Genomic DNA, 17841 nt, shown 5'->3' on the forward strand with positions numbered 1-17841 from the left:
TAATATTTGAATTGGACAGAACACAGGCGTGAGGTTGGGAAGACAACGATTTTGGGAAACAAGGACAGTCATGGTTTAGAGAGTAGACCGCAGGTCTGTTTTTCATGTCCATGAAACGGCATTCCAAAATGTGCCTTATTTGTTAGTTGGGAAAACATTTTAGTGCTATAGAGCTGTCGAGAGTTTGATGAATAAAAGTCATATTGAATTAGCACTGCTTGGATTGTGTGGTTTCGTTTGTTTGGGTCCTATGCTGAATTGTTACCAGTAACTAGGAGGTGTTCACTCTGGAGTTTTATTTCAGCCAAAAGCAACACATTGTTTTCTGAGAGCTCCTGTCTGTATAATATCCATCACAGAGAGTATATTAGTATATGTTTCCATCATCACTTTGTACTGTGTCTTTGAGTGCAAGCTTGAGGCCTTACACAAGCGTACAGATTATGATAAAAAGAAGTTTTAATGGATTATTCATGGTTGTTGTGTAATGCAGAAGAGGTAGGGACTTGTAAACCCCCCCCCCCCCCCACACACACTTTTCGTGGAAGCCCTGAAAGATAACACACACGTCGAGCAGACTGGACTTGATTTCAACACTTTGAGTCAAACTGTGAAAACCAAAACATAAAAAAAGGACACCAGCTGACACGGGTGTTGTGAGATAAATGTACATTTACATGACATTTACAGCAGAAGAACCAGCTTGTACCAGTTGTAAAGATGTCATTGTTTTGCATGTGTATTAAACATTGGCCACGGCACCGCCGTCTTTCGAGCCAAGTTTCCATGCACAATATTGGACATGCATTCCAAATAACTAAAACTAAACCAGAGGGTGGGGACCCAAATTATATCAAGTTTGTTACAACATCTCTAGCTCAAACAGAGTGAGACCTGCAAAGTCTCTATAGCAACAATGTAATCTGAGAATTCAAACAAACGGTGGAAGGTCAGTGCGCATATGGTTTCATTTAGGGGCAAGAGCTGCTTTTTCACGTCGCTTCATTATTTACTTTCATAAAGTATTAGCTCGATAAGCAGCACCACCCAGTCTCTGGCTTTCAGACATGTCCTGGCCTTCTTTTCTCTCTCTTTCTCCCTCTCCTCCATAACACTCTGTGTTTCAAATAAAGAGGCAATGAAGGAAGAGCAGCCCACATACAAGCTAAAGACATTTTCAGGTTTCTCTGTGGTTCCAGAGGATTAAATCGTCTGTGTCCAATGAGTCTATTGCGCACAGGTCTAACGTTTCAACTGCTTTCATGTGATATTACAGCTCTGCTGTAGGTGGATGTCACATGATGTCACATCCTGCTCTGATGGACAGGAAGTCAGACGTGCTGGAGAACGGGTGTCTAAAAAAAGCAGCTGGATCATTTCCAGGAAGCTTTAAAACCAGCAGGGTTGGTGGCACATAAAAGCAAATGTCCTGTACTGAGACCAGAGCTGCTAAAATCTGAAAATGGTCATTTATTTGGCAGTAAATGGAGAGTAATCGCACAATAACAACTTTCTGGGTCAAGTTAAAACTTAGAAAACCAAGAGATCTGTAACAACCAAGATAAAAAATGTACCAGTGTAACTCACAGTCTCTCCATTATTAGCATTATTTGTGAACAAACACACGATAAAAAACATTTCATACCCAATTTTGAGCCCGAACTGATAAATCTATGGATTTTTTTAACATCACAACCAACAGGAGAAATTTCAGATTTTAGGGAAGCACAGCATCATCAGTGATCAGCTCCTCTTTGAAAGTATCGTGGATAAGGGAGGAAAGATAGAGTAAATACCAAATAGCTGCGTCCTGAGTCATTTGACAGAAGTCCACGTGTGATCGTAGGTGTTATTTGATCTCCCCACAGTCAGCGATGACAATCTTCTTGATCACACCGCCGTCATGTAAACCATAGGATTCCATCTTGGTGACCACATCCATACCTTCCTTCACCTGCCCGAACACCACGTGTTTACCGTCGAGCCTGTCAAAACAGAGACAAAAAGTGACGTCAGCAAAGTGATTTCAACAAATTGCAGAGCTCAGAAAACTGCTTAAAAAGCTCTACAAAGTACTTACCATTCAGTTTTAGTTGTACAAATGAAGAACTGGGAGCCATTGGTGTTTGGCCCTGAGTTTGCCATGGAAAGAGTTCCTGCAGGGATCAAAAAGCCAACAAGTAAATCAATTAAATGTAATGCAGTCAACAAGATCTTGACCTCTTTTTACCACTGATTCAACAACATTTAGGCATAACTGTGGCAAAAAAAAGAGGCATGACACCAGTTAGTAACTGGGTTAGGAAAAGGCCTGCGTCTCTTTTCTGAACATGATGTAAACTGGGATTATGCAACACTTTAAAATGAAGCACCAAATAATCAGCATGTGGATTAAGTTTATTGAAGAAATGAGTTATTTTGATTAGTGCATGTTGACTCACTAAAAAGTAGGTCATTCACCTGGGGATTGCAAAACCCATATAGGCAGAAGTTTTAGAGCTGCATGAGATTAGGCACTGCCATCTAGTGGAGAGGCAGCTATATTAAAATACAGACATCTGACCAATATTACTGTGGGGAAGCTGGGACAGTGGCATGTATGTCGTTTAGCAAACAAGATAAGAACTTTTAATTAGACTTATCAAATATCAGTTACTCTGTTGACTACTTTTTTAATTGTTTAGTCTGTCAGAAAATGGTGAAAATGTTTGAAATCCCCACATCTGATACTACAACTAGAGAATATTTGCAGGTCTACCTGGTATTCAATTAATTGGAAAATTAGTTGGAAAATTGTTGTCACCTAATTAAAACACTTCAGTTAGACCAAGGATCCAAACACAAGCTGGACAAAGTAACATGCATAGCATAGTTGGTTCTGTTCTCTAAATTGAGATAAAGCAGTCCAGTAACTGAGTAAGTGAAGCTGTAGAGATCTACCTGGACCAGTGTGTTTTAATTTGAAGTTTTCATCTTTGAACGTTTTCCCGTATATAGATTTCCCTCCTGTGCCGTTATGCTTAGTGAAATCTCCACCCTGTAACAGAAAACACACCACATCAATAGAGAACATGGCCAACACTTGGACACTGTCCTCACTGTGAATCTTACCTGACACATGAACTCAGGTATGACCCTGTGAAACACACATCCCTTGTATCCAAAGCCATGTTCCCCTGTGCACAACGCTCTGAAGTTCTCTGTTAAAATACACCTATGTTTTATTAGTGACAGCACACGTACAGGGCATTTAAAGAGTTCTTTAAATAACTTACCCCTGACATTCAGCATTTCTTGAATGGACATGGTTAAACATACCTGCAGTCTTTGGCACGACATCTGCATTCAACTGCAAGACAATACAAATCACATTCAAATGCGCTGCACTTCCCACATATTTGACAACTATGAGACACGCTGCTGCTCAGACCAAGGTCTTCTGCAGCGGCTAGCTAGCTACCTCAATGATTATTCTACCCAGAGGCTCACTGTCGGCCTCGACGTCCAAAAACACGACTGGGTTCTTGGCGGAACCGGAGGACAACAGCCTCGCAGCGGCGATGCCCAGAGAGCTGTATCTCATGCATTTCTTAATCTGTAACATCGCTTCTCTGCTGACCAGCTGAGCAGGACCTGCAGGCCATGAGTGCTGCTGCTGCTGCTGCTAGCGGTGTTTACGTGTGACGTCACTCAGACGCAGGCCACACGTGAGTGGAACAAACAGCGACACCGCGTGGCAGGTTCAGGAAGTGATCTCACACGAGGTCCGCCTTGTTTCAAGGTGTTAATGATGAAGTCTCACGGGTGGTAAAAATTTTAACCCTGGGTGACGAGGTAACAACTCAACCGTCTCCATGACAACTGAGCAACTCCATTCACTGATGAAGGCCGGGAGATGTGGTTGAAAGCTCCCTAAACTCCAAGTAAGAGAACCGCGCGTGAAAATACAATATAATTTAAAATGTAAACAAAAAATATTTATCTATTCTTTTTTGGTAAAATTGAGTTTTATATGTTTATTTTTAAGTACTCTGCTCATCTAAACAAATACTGTTTTAACCATTCATGTATGTTCAGGTACAGGGTAGGTAATGGTTCATGTGTAAAGTGGTCATAATATAAATTAAACTATGTGTACATTACCACAGAAGGAGCATGTTGAAAATTATTATTTTTATGTCTAAACCACAAAGAGGTTCATGAAACCGAAAACTAAATATCCTAATCATAATCTACTTATCATCATCAGATGCTGTAAATGTTCCTGCCTTGTACAAGTATTTTTGATCACTTTATCATCCCATCATTAGTATTGTTATCTCAGGTACACTGGATTCGTTCAGCCACAGAAGACAGGATGTAAGCTCGTGTTTTGTTTGACTGGAACACTCGAAGCTCCTTAGATCAATCACAAAATTGCTCAGAGGCCCACAGTAATTTTTACAGCTTCAATCTGTGACTGTATTAAATAATTGAAAAGGAAAAGCTGCTTATTATTTGCCACAGTAATTGAATCAATCTGCTTTCTTTCAGTGTTAATTTCAGCTCACAGGACGAAAGATAAATATGCTGATTTCACAAGGCGCTTTTACTAATAGGTTATTAATTAACTAATAATTAAAGTGGTTGAAATGGACCATTTGACATCGTGACCTGTCATGGTAGGAAAAGAACAAGTGATACAAATAACATTAAGGGCAACAAAAAGACCCTGAAATTCTTCCATCTTTAATTTTATTATGTACATCTATGCTATTTTACTGTGATGTCCATGAAAAAGGCCCATTGATTATTCTGTGCTATTCCTGCCTGTAAAAACACACTATCAACATGTGTGATGATTTTTAAATTACATTGCAAGTTAAATAGCAAATATATAATATGTAATAAATTATTACGTATATGTATGTCAAAAGACGCAGAGGCCATTAATTGTGTTTCATCTGAATACATATTTATTAGATAAATATTAGGATGTCACGTCATCTAACTACATACAGATTTGCAAGACTAAAAATCACAATGTTTTTCTGACCAGTTTAGAATATGAAATGATTGTACATAGAATGTACAAAACCAAAGAGACAACTGCCACCTGTTGTGCCAATCACTTCAGATTGTACCTTATAGCATATTTTGCCAAATTGCATAAAAATTATAAATTTGACAAAAAAAATTTTTTTTTTTACAAACTGTAAATTTGGAAACAACCCTTAAGAGCCACTCAAAGCTCAATGTCTCCAAGTCCCAATTATACCTCAAAAGGTTTTAATAATTTTGTAGCACCTTTATAAAGTACACAGGTAATAGAGAAATACACAGAAGTTTAATATTACACAAAGGAAAAATGTCTTTTTTTTTCTTGGAAACCCCGCGTGGAGGGGTACATAAAGTATCTTACATAAATGAACAGGCGTGGTTAGAGAGGTCTGCACAGACGCAATCAAACACATTTTCCCAATTCAATGTCTGACAGGAGGATGCAAGCTTTACAAATTCTAAATACACTATGCACATTCCCCCTGGAGAAAATGAATACATTTCTGTTAACGTGTCTCTATTTGTCATTTACATTATATACACGTATTCCTTACATTCCCAACCCCCAACCCCAACCCTCTGCCACAACCTGTCCTTGTAATGCAGGTAGGAGGGGTCTCACCCCAAATTTCATTTTACAATATTAATTGCATTCTCTGTCAAATCCTCAACTCGATTTCCAATGTCTGCAATCAGACAGTACAATTTGTGTCGCTCAAATTACTAGGTGTGATTTTGTGAAAGGTTACAGTTACAGTTACACACTGTGTAGGGAAATAAAACATCCCAATGCGGCAGTGCATTGTCTTTAACAAACATATAAACAAACACAAACGACATCTGATCCTTCAACGGTGATGTATGCAGGTGATTTGATCAACTCTGAAGACGAGTAAAGCCATATTTGGTTCTTCACACAGATAACAAATCTCAAATGGGGGAATTTTATCCAACAGCGTACAGTATATTTTAAATTCATCGACGGTACTGCATAAAACTGTGTAAACCAAATTATACCTGTCATTTAAAAAAAAAAAAAAAAAAAAAAAACACTGGACAAAAATAATAACTTAAAACTTGAAACAATATAAAATGTGATGAAAATACACAAGTATGGTTATCAAAAGCTCATTATCAGGCCTCAAAACAATCCAGAGGACATTTTGCACATTCTCACTTTAAATAAAGAGGACGAGGTCACTTGTTCCAATAATATTAAACAAATAATTTTTGGAAAAATTTGGACCTCTGAGCTGAAACCTTTTAGAGAAAAAAAGAACAGCTCATTTTTGTATATACACATATGAAATAAAAATAACTCACAACTTGCCTGCTGAATAATTCAAATATTCCTTTTTGCTGCTGCATTGTCACAGGGTAATGTACACAATACACAGGTACTCAATACAAGGCCAGTGAGAGTGCATTTGGATCAATTCGTTACAATATTGGACTGGTTATAAGGAATTCTGTGTGTGTCTGTGAGTGTGTGTGAACGTGTGTAGTCCTTAACAGACATACAGTACCATGTAGTTGCAGTAATAGATAGGTACAGTACTGTACAGTCACAAAGTATTCACAAAGGGTATATACAACAGCTCTGGAAACACTGTTGGATCATGCAGGATGTTTTTTTTTTCCCAAAAAGATGCAGTTCAACAGTAACAAAACGACAAAAGGAAAGATCAGTACAATCACACAGACGTTTCTATAAAATACAGTGATTTAAAATGTTCTGTAGACGTCTGTAGGATGTTGAAATCCTGCTCTTACGCCAACAAAATATCCAGGCCCAAAACCCTTACAAAAAGCATAGGACAACTTTGGTGATGTGTATCTGATTAATTTCAATGTGGGATGAAGATAAAACACATTAAAAAAAAAAAAGGACACCTTTAAAAAAAAAAGATTAATTTGAAATAAAATAATAAATATAAAGACAAGAGAGAAAATTAAAATTATTTCATCAAGCACATTTAGGCTGGACAAAGACAACAGGAGCCATTGGCACACATGCACTTGTGAAGAAAAATGGTGCTGATTTGATGAGGACGAGCGAAACATTACAACAAATACAAACTGCAGCAGACGGGGAGGAGAAAAAGAACCGAGACGCCTCTTAAAGGGGATGGTTTTCTCTTTCTTCCATTCCGTATTTTTCTTCCCTCCTCTGTCTCAGACTTTCTCTCCCCACTGTCTTTCACACACGCTCGCAGGCAAACAAAGGGGAACACGTAAACATTCGCACACACAAATATGTATATACACGCACCGACACACACACACACTACATTGCACAATGTGCGCTCTTTTCCTCTGTTGGCACTGGAGGACATTTTAGCTTGTCCTTTCAGTGCTCTGATTCTGATGAGTTCCAGTTATTCAGCTGTCATACACACACACACATACACACTGGGAAGTCTGGGGGGTCAAAGGGCATGGCATGTGCCAAAGTTTTGGAAGAACACATTTCAAACAGGATAAAAACACTCTTACAAGACAATGTTTTTCCCACGGGCTTATGTTTTTTCACAAAAGGAAAATTATAATTAAAAAAAAACAAAAAAAAACAAAGCTACAACACTTTTCCTGGAGCCTACTAAGGCTCCGGTCTCCTCTGTGTTGTGACACATGATGATTATAGCTGCACAGTTTTCAGTTGAAAAGTCACAAATATCATATATGTACAGGGGTTAAAGTGGGACGGAACGATCCAAAACAGCATTCCCTCACCTTCAATTAATAAGTAAATAAATCTGATTGGCAGTTTCATACATGATGGTGTCAAGCGAGTTCATTTTTGGTGTGCTGCAACCTGGCGCCATCGAGATACTCACTGCTGTTTGTGATTATGTTCGATACGTTCTTTAAAAAGCTTAACGCTATAAATCGATGGGGTTATCGTAAAGATCAGCTCTACGTGTGATTAAAAAAGAGCAGAGGAGCAGAGCTACTTGTTGATCAACGAGGAGAAATTTGCTTCTGGTGTAATTTGCCAGGCAGCTGTCTGCCCGAGAACTAACGTATCGTGGTGCTTTGTCTGAACCCGCCATCATGCGTGCATAAGTACCGCAACCACAAGTTTATGGTGGTTGTGGTACTTTCGCCAGCATTTAGTCATTTTTCCCTGCTGCATCACTACACCAGCTCTCAGGGTTCCCCCACTTTAACTCCTGTATATATAAATTACAAGCATATATGTATATGTATCACGTTAGTGCCCGCCAAAATGGCTGTAAATGGCGTGTTTTGAGTCAGAGGCGGTGGAACTGGTGTGTGGAATCTTTACAGGAGGAAAAAGGGAGTTCGAGGACGAGTGGCATTCCTGCTTTCTCCCGTGGAGTTGCCAAACAGGGCCCTCTTTTTATACGGGCTCCTACGCCACACATTATCTGTTAAGAGGCTGTGTGCGTGTGTGCGTGCGCGAGCATAGGAAGCTGCTTGAAGTGCCGATAGGAGGTCGGTGAGGTGTCTGTGGACGGACAGTCAAACACATCACCACTCCTGTAGGCGCAGGAGGGTTCACAGGGGAGGCGAAGGGCTAGTTGTTCTCGAAGAGGGAGAGAAGGTCGTCATTGCTGTTGGCGGGAAGGTCGGGAGGGTCCAGGTATGAAAGTAAGTCATCTGGGTTGGCTAGCTCTGGAAGCAGCTGTGGATAAAAAGCAGGAAGAAAGAATGAGTGGCAAGGTTAAATCACCTGAAAACATATTTATCTTTCTGACACTGGATGACTTTGAACCACGCTCAAGTGTCTGTTGATGCTAGTGTAGACATAAACACATCTAACACTGCTCCGAAGCAGCTTGGGAGTCACAAACAGAGCACACAGCATAGAAATGAGAGCGGCTGCAGCAGACAATGTTAGCTGTTAACAGGTAGCTCATGGCGCACAAAGCCGACACACTTACATCCAGGGAGGGTTCAGGCATATCCTGGGCTCCCTGACCCATCTGCCCATCTGAAGCGGGGTTAAAGTTCAGATCGCTGTGGGGGTGACTGTTCTGCCCAGGCTGCTGAGGCTGCGGCTGAGGCTGCGACTGGCGAGGCGGCTGCGATGACTGGCCACTGTGATGCAAGGGCTGCCCTGACTGGCCACTGTGATGTAAGGGCGGCCCTGTTTGGCTGCCAGGGTGGGGAGACGCATGCAAGCTCTGCTGCATGGAGTTATGGGACTGATCGGGATGGGACATCTGCAAGGTGCAGAGAGGGAGACAGAGGGCGAGAGATAGAGACAGAGGGCCAGAGATAGAGACAGAGTGAAAAATAAGGAGGAAGAAAAAGTGAGAGAGAAAGAGAGGGAGGGAGAGAGTGTTAAGGGAGGGGGGGGGGGGGGTGGGCGTGTGTGTGTGTTGCGTGGGAAGAAGGAGAGGAAAAGCGAAATGAGTTCCAGCGTGAATAATATGGACCAGGCCTTCTAAATGGAAGCTGTGATCAGCAGACATGTACAGCTGCAACATTATACGGTGACATGAGCATGTGAGCATGACTGAGCACACATGCTGGCTAGAGGCACAGGCTGCACCTTGTTCAGATAACAAATCTGACCCTCTTCTTTTTTTCAGTATGGCTCAGATTGGAGATTTTCTTCTACAAACTAAGGTAACAAATTATGCGACAGGGCAAAATAACTTAGCAGAAGATAAATAGGAGACATAAAACTTAAATAAAAGTCAGACTAAACATAATCCTAATTTAAAACAACTAGATTGTATAGTGATTAGCTGGTCCCATAAACAAACTTTATTGGTATAAAAGCGTGCAGCAAAGCAAGCAGCCCTTTAAGTCGATCCCACTTACTGCTTCGCTCATGCTGTGGTTAAGGGGCTTGTCCTGGGAGAGGAGGCCACCAGGTCCATCTGGGGGATGAGAGAGCTGGGGGCCATGGATGAAGTCATTCATAGGGGGACCTCCACCACCTCCACCTCCACCACCAGAGGGGTTCCCGTGGGGGAAGTCAAAGTTCCCTTGGCTGTGGTAACTGTTGCCTTGAGGGACAAAACAACAAACACTTTTTGGCAAAAGGTTTGGCCTCGCAGATGTGTTTGATGAATCCTTGTTGTTGCAAAGAGTTACCTTTTCAAAGTGGTTACATAAAGGGATACACATGTCCCACTTTTTTTCTGTTATGAAACATTTATCAGAGCAATGAGCTGAACATTTTAAAACAGATTCGGCATAAAACTCTCCTCCAGGCTGTTTCTTTGTTTAACGCACTAGAGACACATCAATGGTTCCTGTTATAAAATGCAAAACAGCTCACTTTTCTAACAAATGAGCTGACTATCCTGTTATTTATCTACACAGCAGGATCCTGGCTGCTTTTTATTACCTGCTCCTGGGTAATCTCCCCCGTTGCCACTACTATGCTGACCAGGGTGTTGGGGGTAGGGACTGGGACCTGGTCCGGGCCCAGGACCTGGACCTGGCCCCGGACCAGGTCCTAGCTGGGCGATCATATCCATCACATTGGGCATGGTCATCTGACTGGGGCTCATGGTCTTAAAGCGCTTGGCCAATGGTCCATCGGGGTCCTCTTTGATGTGTAGCTCGGACTTAATGGGGACAGGTCGCCAGCTACATGTTGGGTCTATAGTGACCTCTTCAAACTCTGAACTGTTGGAGGAGGAGAACGTAGATTGTGTTGGTTAAGTTTTAAAAACTAAAACTAAAAGGGTGAATTTAGCTGGCGAAAGAGAAGCAACTCACTTTTGGATGGCATTGAGGATTCCCCACATGTACTGGTCCACCTCCAGACCTTCTAATAATGCCGTTTTACTAAAAAAGAGAAAAAGGTATTAGATATAATCTAACAGAAGCATTCTTATTAGTAATCCCATGTTTACATCCCTGACAAAATAGAACAACTTTACACTTACTTGCACACAGGACACCTCCATGTCCCCCTCTCACAGTTGAGCTGTAAGTAGGACTCCAGATCAAAACACTGTGGAGAACAACATCACGGATGCTCATTAGAACAATCTTCTCCCATTCACAGCGACATGTCATGAAAAAAACGTCACTGTCCCTTTAAATCTGAACAGACCTGGACATGTTTGCAGTCATGCCCTCGTGCCGGTAGCTGGATGCGTCGGAAGGTAATGGGACATTTCAGCGACACTTTAATGGCCGTCTGCTCCACACCGTCTTCCCCGTTAAGAGTGGTGTTGCCTGCTGAGGCCGCCACGCTGCTGAAGTTCCTCTTGACTAAGAAGACAAAGTGTTTGAGATGGAAGGTGAACATTTGCAGGTGTAGCCCAAGACATTTTTTAAAGCACAACATAAAGAGAAACAGGTGTGTGCCCGTGTAATTAACATGTACTTATGCATATTAACTACGCTAAGAGACAAAATGAGCCATACTCTTGGTGATGCAGTGTTCTGCAGGAAGGAGTCTCTTCTTCAGGAGCCCCTGGAGGACGGATCGCACAGATGGCCTGTGGACCAGCTGCAGCACAAACAGGTGGGACTGCACAGCAACACAAGAACATGAAAACAAACAGAATTAGCAGAGACAGCTGGACCTCAAGTCTTTTCCATGCATTTAAGGTACACAGTTAAACCATTTGTGCGAAACTCATTCCAGCTGATGTTTTTGTTGAATGAAATAATTACATTTCTGTACTGTTAGAAGTTGCACACTGTCCTGATAGAGTATACTCACACAACAGCAGGCGGTGACTGTTATCTGGATGGTGTTTCTCCCAGGTTGGCATACGTGCTTCAGGTGCAGGGGTTTGTGGGAGGTTTTGTTGTCTCCCCTCTCAATGGTGAGGGGCGTGGCGTTGACGCTGACCTGGACGGAGGCGGGCCAGTTGGTGTTCATCTGCCTGTCTTCGTGGTGGTAGCACTTAAACTGCAGCTCGAGGTCTGACCTGTGGGAGTAAAAAGACAAGAGAGTCAGTGGTTAGTGATAACATTCAGAGAAACAAAGAATAAGTACAGATTCCATGTGTCCATGACAATTTTGCAAGCCACAGTGAGCTTAGATCAAACCCAGTCTAATGGTAATAATGGTGTATGACCAGGCTGTGAATCCTGACATGAAAGATGTGTAATTTAATTTGTATTTTTAATAGTTGAGAGTTGAAAGTTGCTTTATTGTTCTGCAGCATGCGATTGTGGGACAGACTGTGAATTCATAGGTGCAAAATGTGCAAATGGAAGTGGAGGTTTGTGCGGCAGTCCTACCTCCACATGAGGGTCTGGTGGACGGAGGGTCGAAGGTGGAAGACGTGGTTACTGACAGCCAAGTTGTGCTCCAAGCGGAACGGCTCCAGCACCACTCCATCCCTGACTGGGAACGTCAGCCGCAGCTCCTCATTGGGGTTAGCTGGGAGGGAGGAAAAACAGGGGAGGTCAGCTTTTTGGTCTAACACTGGTAAAGTCGTGTCAGATAAAATAACAGAGGCACAAAGATAAAAGCAAACAAAAGCCTCGAATGAACCAGTTGTTTTGGGACTGCTGGGGTACTCACTCGGAGGGGGCGGAAGTGCTGTCATATTTGGTTTCATGTCGGGTGGAAACGGGGGTTTCACATCCTGGTTTGGCGAAAGGTACGGCGGAATACTACTTCCTGGGGTCATAGGAGGTGTGGGGTTTCCAGGGACAGGGGAGTGGGGGTAGTTACCGGGCCTGGGGGGCTGTAAAAGGCAGGAAAGCGAAATAATGAAAACATCTGTATTACTCATTTCACATACATGATTGAGTAAAATTTAGCACAGAGGTCTTGGCATGCTATAGTTAACAGATGGAACTTTTCTTGTGGATAGGAAGTGAAAACATACCCCATTGCCTTGACCGTAGGAGTATCCTCCTCCAGAAAAGTTGTTGCTCTGACCATTGAAGGGCTCTTGCTGTAAAGGAAATAAAAGGCAATAATAATGTGATATAGTGTTTTTACAGCTTGTGTAGTTTGTTCTAAAATGTACTGTAAAATGTCCCTGAGTTGGTGTAAGCTGTTGTAGAAAATGGACACATGGATAAATGTTGTGGCATAACAGACCTTATAGTATTGGCCCATGGGCATGCCTGGTGGGTACTGTCCCTGGCCCTGCTGCCCTGGCATCCTCTGGCTGGGGTAGTTAGGAGAGGGCAGCGGCCTAGAGGCGTTTGATGTGGGGTACTGCCCCTGCTGTGGTGGGAACTGAGTGTTCGGCCCGTACTGCTGACCGCCATAACTTGCCTGGAAGGTGAAAGTGAAAGGAAAAGATGTTAAACACATGTTTTAGGTGTTACAGGACACATAATCTCCAGACTGATCTTTCCTCTCACCTCCCCAGGATACGGCCTCTTCATCCCCTGCATGGGCATGCCCTGCCGAGGCCCTCCAGGATACCCTTGCTGAGGCATCCTTTGGCCATGAGCCCCAAAAGGCCCCATGCCTGGGGTTCGAGTCTGGCTCATGCCCATGGGAGGCCCACTCATATTAGGGTTGCTCATGGCTGATCCCATGCTGGCTGGATTCATACCTCCAGGGGGGCCTCGTGGGCCTGGCTGGTTCATGAACTGGTTATTGTAGGCCTGAGCAGGGCCCATTTGGAACGATGAACACATCTGGAGGCAAAACAGAAGGTTTCAGCATTTAATATGATTATTCCGAGAGGTGGCTGGATAATAGGTTCCTGCGTATATTTGTATTTTAGTCTATTCTGGTAAGTGGTTACAGCTGTAAACATGTTAGCAGGCGTGTATTGTACCTGTCCATACTGGTTCATATCTTTATTCTGGGTTTCCTGCAGAGCTGCCACCGTGGCCGTTGCTGTGGCCGTTGCCGTAGCAGCAGCGGCAGCAACAGCTGCTGCAGCAGCAGCGGCGGCTGGCTGAGTGAAGTCCCCAGGAGGACGTGTGTGGGAGGTCATTCCCATACCTCCTGGAGGGGCGTTTGGGCCTCCAGAATAACTGTAAAAAAAAACAGATTGGATGTTTTAATCATTATGGTAAATTTTAATGCTTGATTTGAAAAAAAAAAAAGATAAAGAAACTTGTATCTAGTCTCTTACCTTCCGCTGTATCCCCCAGGACCTCCAGGGTAGCCAGGCCTGCCGTACATGCCCTGCTGCATGTACGGTTGGTTGGAGCCTCCTTTGTTTGGAAACTGTTGCTGCTGAGCACTGAACTGTGGTGAGTTGAGCCCTGCTGCACTGGCAGACATACCTGATCCCATAGGGTTACCCCCAGGATTCATGGGGTTATTGCTGTTCGCCATTGGGTTACCCAGCACCTGGATTTAACCAAGCATCATACAGGAAAATAAAATATCCATTAGGTTTGTAAAATAAAAAAGCGGACAAACCTTCTGAGTCAAGCATTGATTGTGTGTTATATCATTACAGACTGGACTGCTGTTCATGCATAGAAGTACCTGACTCTGTGATGTATTGGTCACGCCCCACACTGTTGTAACCACAGACAATGACCCAGGGGGCTGGTTGGTGTTTTGTTGCCAGGGGACAGAGTCATAGGGAAAGGATCCATCACTGGAAAGTAGATCAAAACACAAACATGCGCCTGATGTCGCTTGAAGTTTCAACTGGCCAGGAAAAGAGTCAAGAGAAAGCCAACAGAGGTGCATATCCATCCAAAAAATGTGAATAATTTGGAAATTCGTCTTGCCAATATGTTAGGCAATTTGAAATGTTTGGCTTTCAATTTCAAAACATGTTTTCAGCCAGGATGTCTGCTAATGGCTGCACACAGAGATGAGTAAAAAGCTCCAAAATAAGGAGATGATAAGGAGTTGCATGCCCACACACCCCAGTATAAATTAAATATGATTCAATTATGTCTTTGTTGAAAAGTCTTTGGATCTGGACAGGTACAGCGCAGTTGGAATGTTTAGCATTCAGATTCGGATTTAAAACAAATATCAGCGCAAAGTATGAGAGTCTGTAACATATAATAAACTAAATCCTCATGGGGAGAGGCAAGTGGCCAACGGAGTGGGAAGAAAGTGCTGTTTTTGGAGAGCAGCTTGTTTTCGCTCAGAGGTTAGCTCTTGGAATGGATGACATGTTCAATATTTCCTCATAAAGGCACAACATTATCCCAAGATCCTTAGCAGAGGCAAACAGGTCTCTTGGCTAACTTCAGGCTTTCTTCTTCTTCTTTTTCTTCTTCTATAAGAGGCATGAGCACACAGTGTTCTCCAAAAACATTACTTCACAGCTCACTTCCCTGTTGGTTTGTCCCTCCACCCCAAATCACCTCAGCTCCACTCAAAGTCATTCTGGCTCGCCTCCAAACAATGGAAATCCTCTGTGTCTTGGCGTGTGCGTTACATATGTGCTGAAATTCTAGATAATCCCTCAGTGAAAACTGACCCACCTTAACTAAGCAAACCTCAGTTATCTTTAATGAATTGGTTTGCTACAGTCGGAGAACTGGGTGATCAAATGCTGCCTTGATAAATCTCTGGGAAAATAATGGCAGGTACCAATTTGTCAAAACTGAAAATTAATTGCAACGATATCTTGTTCTTCTCTTTTTCCTTTATTTCTTTTATTTACATTTCTCTTATGTGACATTTGAGGTAGATAAAAGGACAAAAAGAGGAACATCTGCAAGATCCTGGTAGTCTTTGAGGTTTTAAGTTTGTTACAGTCCAAAAGAAAACTGTGGCCAAAAAAACTGACCAGAGGAAAAAACTATGCATAAGAATCTACTCTAGGGCTCCACTATCATGAAAATCTGATATTAAAATATTTGAATGATAAAAATTTAAATTATAAGTATGGGATCTATCTGACTGAAATCAGTGGGGAATAACTAGAAGCAAATCAGTAGAAACAGCAGTATTAAGCTAATTTACTCAAATGTAAGTGATTCATATCTGCCGATTTACAGCTACACTTCACTGATTTTCTGAAGTACAGTTTCTTCACCCTTGATTTTTTGGGGGTGGGTGGGGGGTGGTTAAGATAATAAAACTGTAACCTTGAACTGAACTGCGAATACGGGCTTCACTGTAAGACAAGCACAGTCTTGTGACAGGAGATGTGTCAGAGACTCCCCACTGACCTGTGTGTGAGGCCGGGCTTCATGCTGCTCATGCTGGGCTGCATGGGGACTTTTCCCTGCGGTTCGTTCTGCCTGTTCTTCTGGTGACGCAGCAGGAGGAGACGACCCAGCTCCTCGCACCACGACGACAGCAGGGCTGCAAGGAAAACACAACAGACACACATATGCACTTGCGTTAGTCTCTTCTCAGCGATCGCACACATTTGCTTGCATGAGCATGGGTCTGCACTGTGTGTCCAAAGGCCTGCTTAAGGCTCTATGTGTGGATGATCACATAGAAAACAACTCCGTTTTTCAACTTCACTTATAATTCACTTTTAAATGTGAACCTCTAATGAACAGATTTACCCTGTCAGGTGTATAAGCAGTGCAGCAGACTGAAGTGTATGCCTGTGTCCAGAGCCATTCAGTCTGTAGTTACTGCTTTAGCCTCCAGGGGGCAGCCTAGATCAATAAACCTACACTGATTATTTGACTGTGTGGATTTCACAACAGTTATAATCACACCATCTCTACCTGGAGAGTAAAATGTAAACTGAAATCTGCCAGTTTCTCTGCCAGAGAAGGGGATCAGGCTGAAATTAATCACGAGAAGAAGACGGATATGATCAATATACAGATATGATCTATTTAGGAAGTAAGAAACTGTCATATCTTTACTCTCCTCCGCTTCCTCCACTCATCACAGCCACTTTATTCATCTCCACACTTTCCATGTCCTCTCATATCTCTAAGGACTTTGCAGCCTTTTCATCCTCTTAATAAAGACAAGAGTTGAGGTATTTTTTTCTTGTGCTAATGATGTACCAATTTCATTTTTCACCCCCAGTGCCAATCAACTTGTCTTTCTTGAATCAATCACAGTTGTGAGGCTCGTTGAAACACACTGCCTCTTGATTGCGGAAAGTTGTTTAGTCAAGCTTCAATTTAAAAAAGAAAGGTTATCGTGTTGCGTGCTTAATTAAATAATTTAAGATGCTATTTTTAGCTTCGTAGACCCAGATACACCAGCTTTTAGGAAGCGCTCTTACCAGGTTTGGGGTTTCAAGACCTGGAAGTGTTTGAAAATGTTGGTGCCCTGAAGAAACTTTGTGTCTACGGTTTGAATGGCATCGCATTGTGAAGATTTACAAGGCCACAAACAACAAACGTCTGCGTTGTAAATTGCCTTGTAAATTCAAAGAAAATAAAAACAGAAAATGAAGCAGTTTTAGCACTCTACAGTGAGTTGTGCCATCTGTAACCTGTACATTATGATATAACAAGTCTATGTTGCTAATAATGTACTATATTTTCTGAATGATAACATCTGATCTGACAAGTGACTATTTACAAAGCAAGAAGAGGAGAGAGGGGAAGAAAAAGGAGAGGAAAGGAATGAACAAAGCAGAGGAGGGTGGAGAGAGCCAAGCCTCCTAGTTAAAGAGGAATTATTCCACCCTGCCATTACAGGGAGCTTATCTCCCCACTAAATCACCACCTCCGCACAGAGGGACTGTCTCTTCAACTGGCAACCCACCATTTAGACCTTAAGATCAGCACAAGTGATGGAGTCACTCTGAGAGGGAGACAGACATAGAGAGGCAGAGGAGAAAAGAGAACGGTGGTGACTTATCGAATCACTGTGGCCACAAGCCACCGAATCTAACGAGCTGCCAAAGCCAGAAGTCATTCATAATAGAGCGAGGTTCCGCTGTGGGCATCGCGCATATTTAGCAAGCTTAGTACAGTGTCCATGACCTTGTTTTCACCCCTGCCAGCACCATCGCACACCCGCAACTT

At 42.6% G+C, this 17841-nt stretch overlaps 2 protein-coding genes across 10 annotated transcripts in view; both read right to left on the reverse strand.

The window, feature by feature from the left end:
* Positions 1-589: 589 nt before the first annotated feature.
* Positions 590-3667, reverse strand: ppifa (peptidylprolyl isomerase Fa). 2 transcript variants are annotated; one of them, XM_041049214.1, is made up of 6 exons: positions 3461-3667; positions 3319-3349; positions 3112-3200; positions 2941-3037; positions 2081-2156; positions 590-1985 (listed from the first exon to the last, which is right to left on the reverse strand). In XM_041049214.1, the coding sequence occupies exons 1-6, from the start codon at positions 3602-3604 to the stop codon at positions 1850-1852; spliced, it is 573 nt and encodes a 190-aa protein (XP_040905148.1). In that variant the 5' UTR covers positions 3605-3667; the 3' UTR covers positions 590-1849. The 2 variants fall into 2 exon arrangements, with proteins under 2 accessions (XP_040905148.1, XP_040905149.1); XM_041049215.1 differs by having other exon boundaries at positions 3276-3349; positions 3461-3528.
* A 1276-nt stretch (positions 3668-4943) lies between these two features.
* Positions 4944-17841, reverse strand: part of zmiz1a (zinc finger, MIZ-type containing 1a) — a 96076-nt gene continuing 83178 nt past the window's right edge. For 7 of the 8 annotated variants that reach the window (XM_041049207.1, XM_041049208.1, XM_041049206.1 and 4 more), the window contains 18 exons: positions 16060-16195; positions 14405-14519; positions 14043-14263; positions 13740-13941; positions 13315-13596; positions 13046-13225; positions 12828-12896; positions 12518-12683; positions 12232-12373; positions 11705-11915; positions 11404-11509; positions 11087-11247; positions 10917-10984; positions 10747-10815; positions 10370-10653; positions 9838-10025; positions 8949-9230; positions 4944-8689 (listed from right to left, as the gene is read on the reverse strand). In XM_041049207.1, coding sequence (XP_040905141.1) covers positions 8582-8689; positions 8949-9230; positions 9838-10025; positions 10370-10653; positions 10747-10815; positions 10917-10984; positions 11087-11247; positions 11404-11509; positions 11705-11915; positions 12232-12373; positions 12518-12683; positions 12828-12896; positions 13046-13225; positions 13315-13596; positions 13740-13941; positions 14043-14263; positions 14405-14519; positions 16060-16195 — 2990 coding nt within the window. In that variant the 3' untranslated portion in view covers positions 4944-8581. The remainder of the gene's footprint in view (positions 8690-8948; positions 9231-9837; positions 10026-10369; positions 10654-10746; positions 10816-10916; positions 10985-11086; positions 11248-11403; positions 11510-11704; positions 11916-12231; positions 12374-12517; positions 12684-12827; positions 12897-13045; positions 13226-13314; positions 13597-13739; positions 13942-14042; positions 14264-14404; positions 14520-16059; positions 16196-17841) is intronic. The other variant, XM_041049209.1, reaches the window with a different exon arrangement.

Source organism: Toxotes jaculatrix, chromosome 11 (assembly GCF_017976425.1).
Source record: "Toxotes jaculatrix isolate fToxJac2 chromosome 11, fToxJac2.pri, whole genome shotgun sequence".
In the NCBI taxonomy this organism is placed as follows: domain Eukaryota; kingdom Metazoa; phylum Chordata; class Actinopteri; family Toxotidae; genus Toxotes; species Toxotes jaculatrix.

Bases quoted from the DNA above. Each gene is read 5' to 3' on its own strand.
- ppifa (XM_041049214.1), bottom strand. From the start codon at position 3,604: ATGTTACAGATTAAGAAATGCATGAGATACAGCTCTCTGGGCATCGCC. The intron at 3,350-3,460 runs GTAGCTAGCTAG...ATTGTCTTGCAG, and splicing joins TGGGTAGAATAATCATTGAG to TTGAATGCAGATGTCGTGCC. The intron at 2,157-2,940 runs GTAGATCTCTAC...TGATCCCTGCAG, and splicing joins ATTAAAACACACTGGTCCAG to GAACTCTTTCCATGGCAAAC.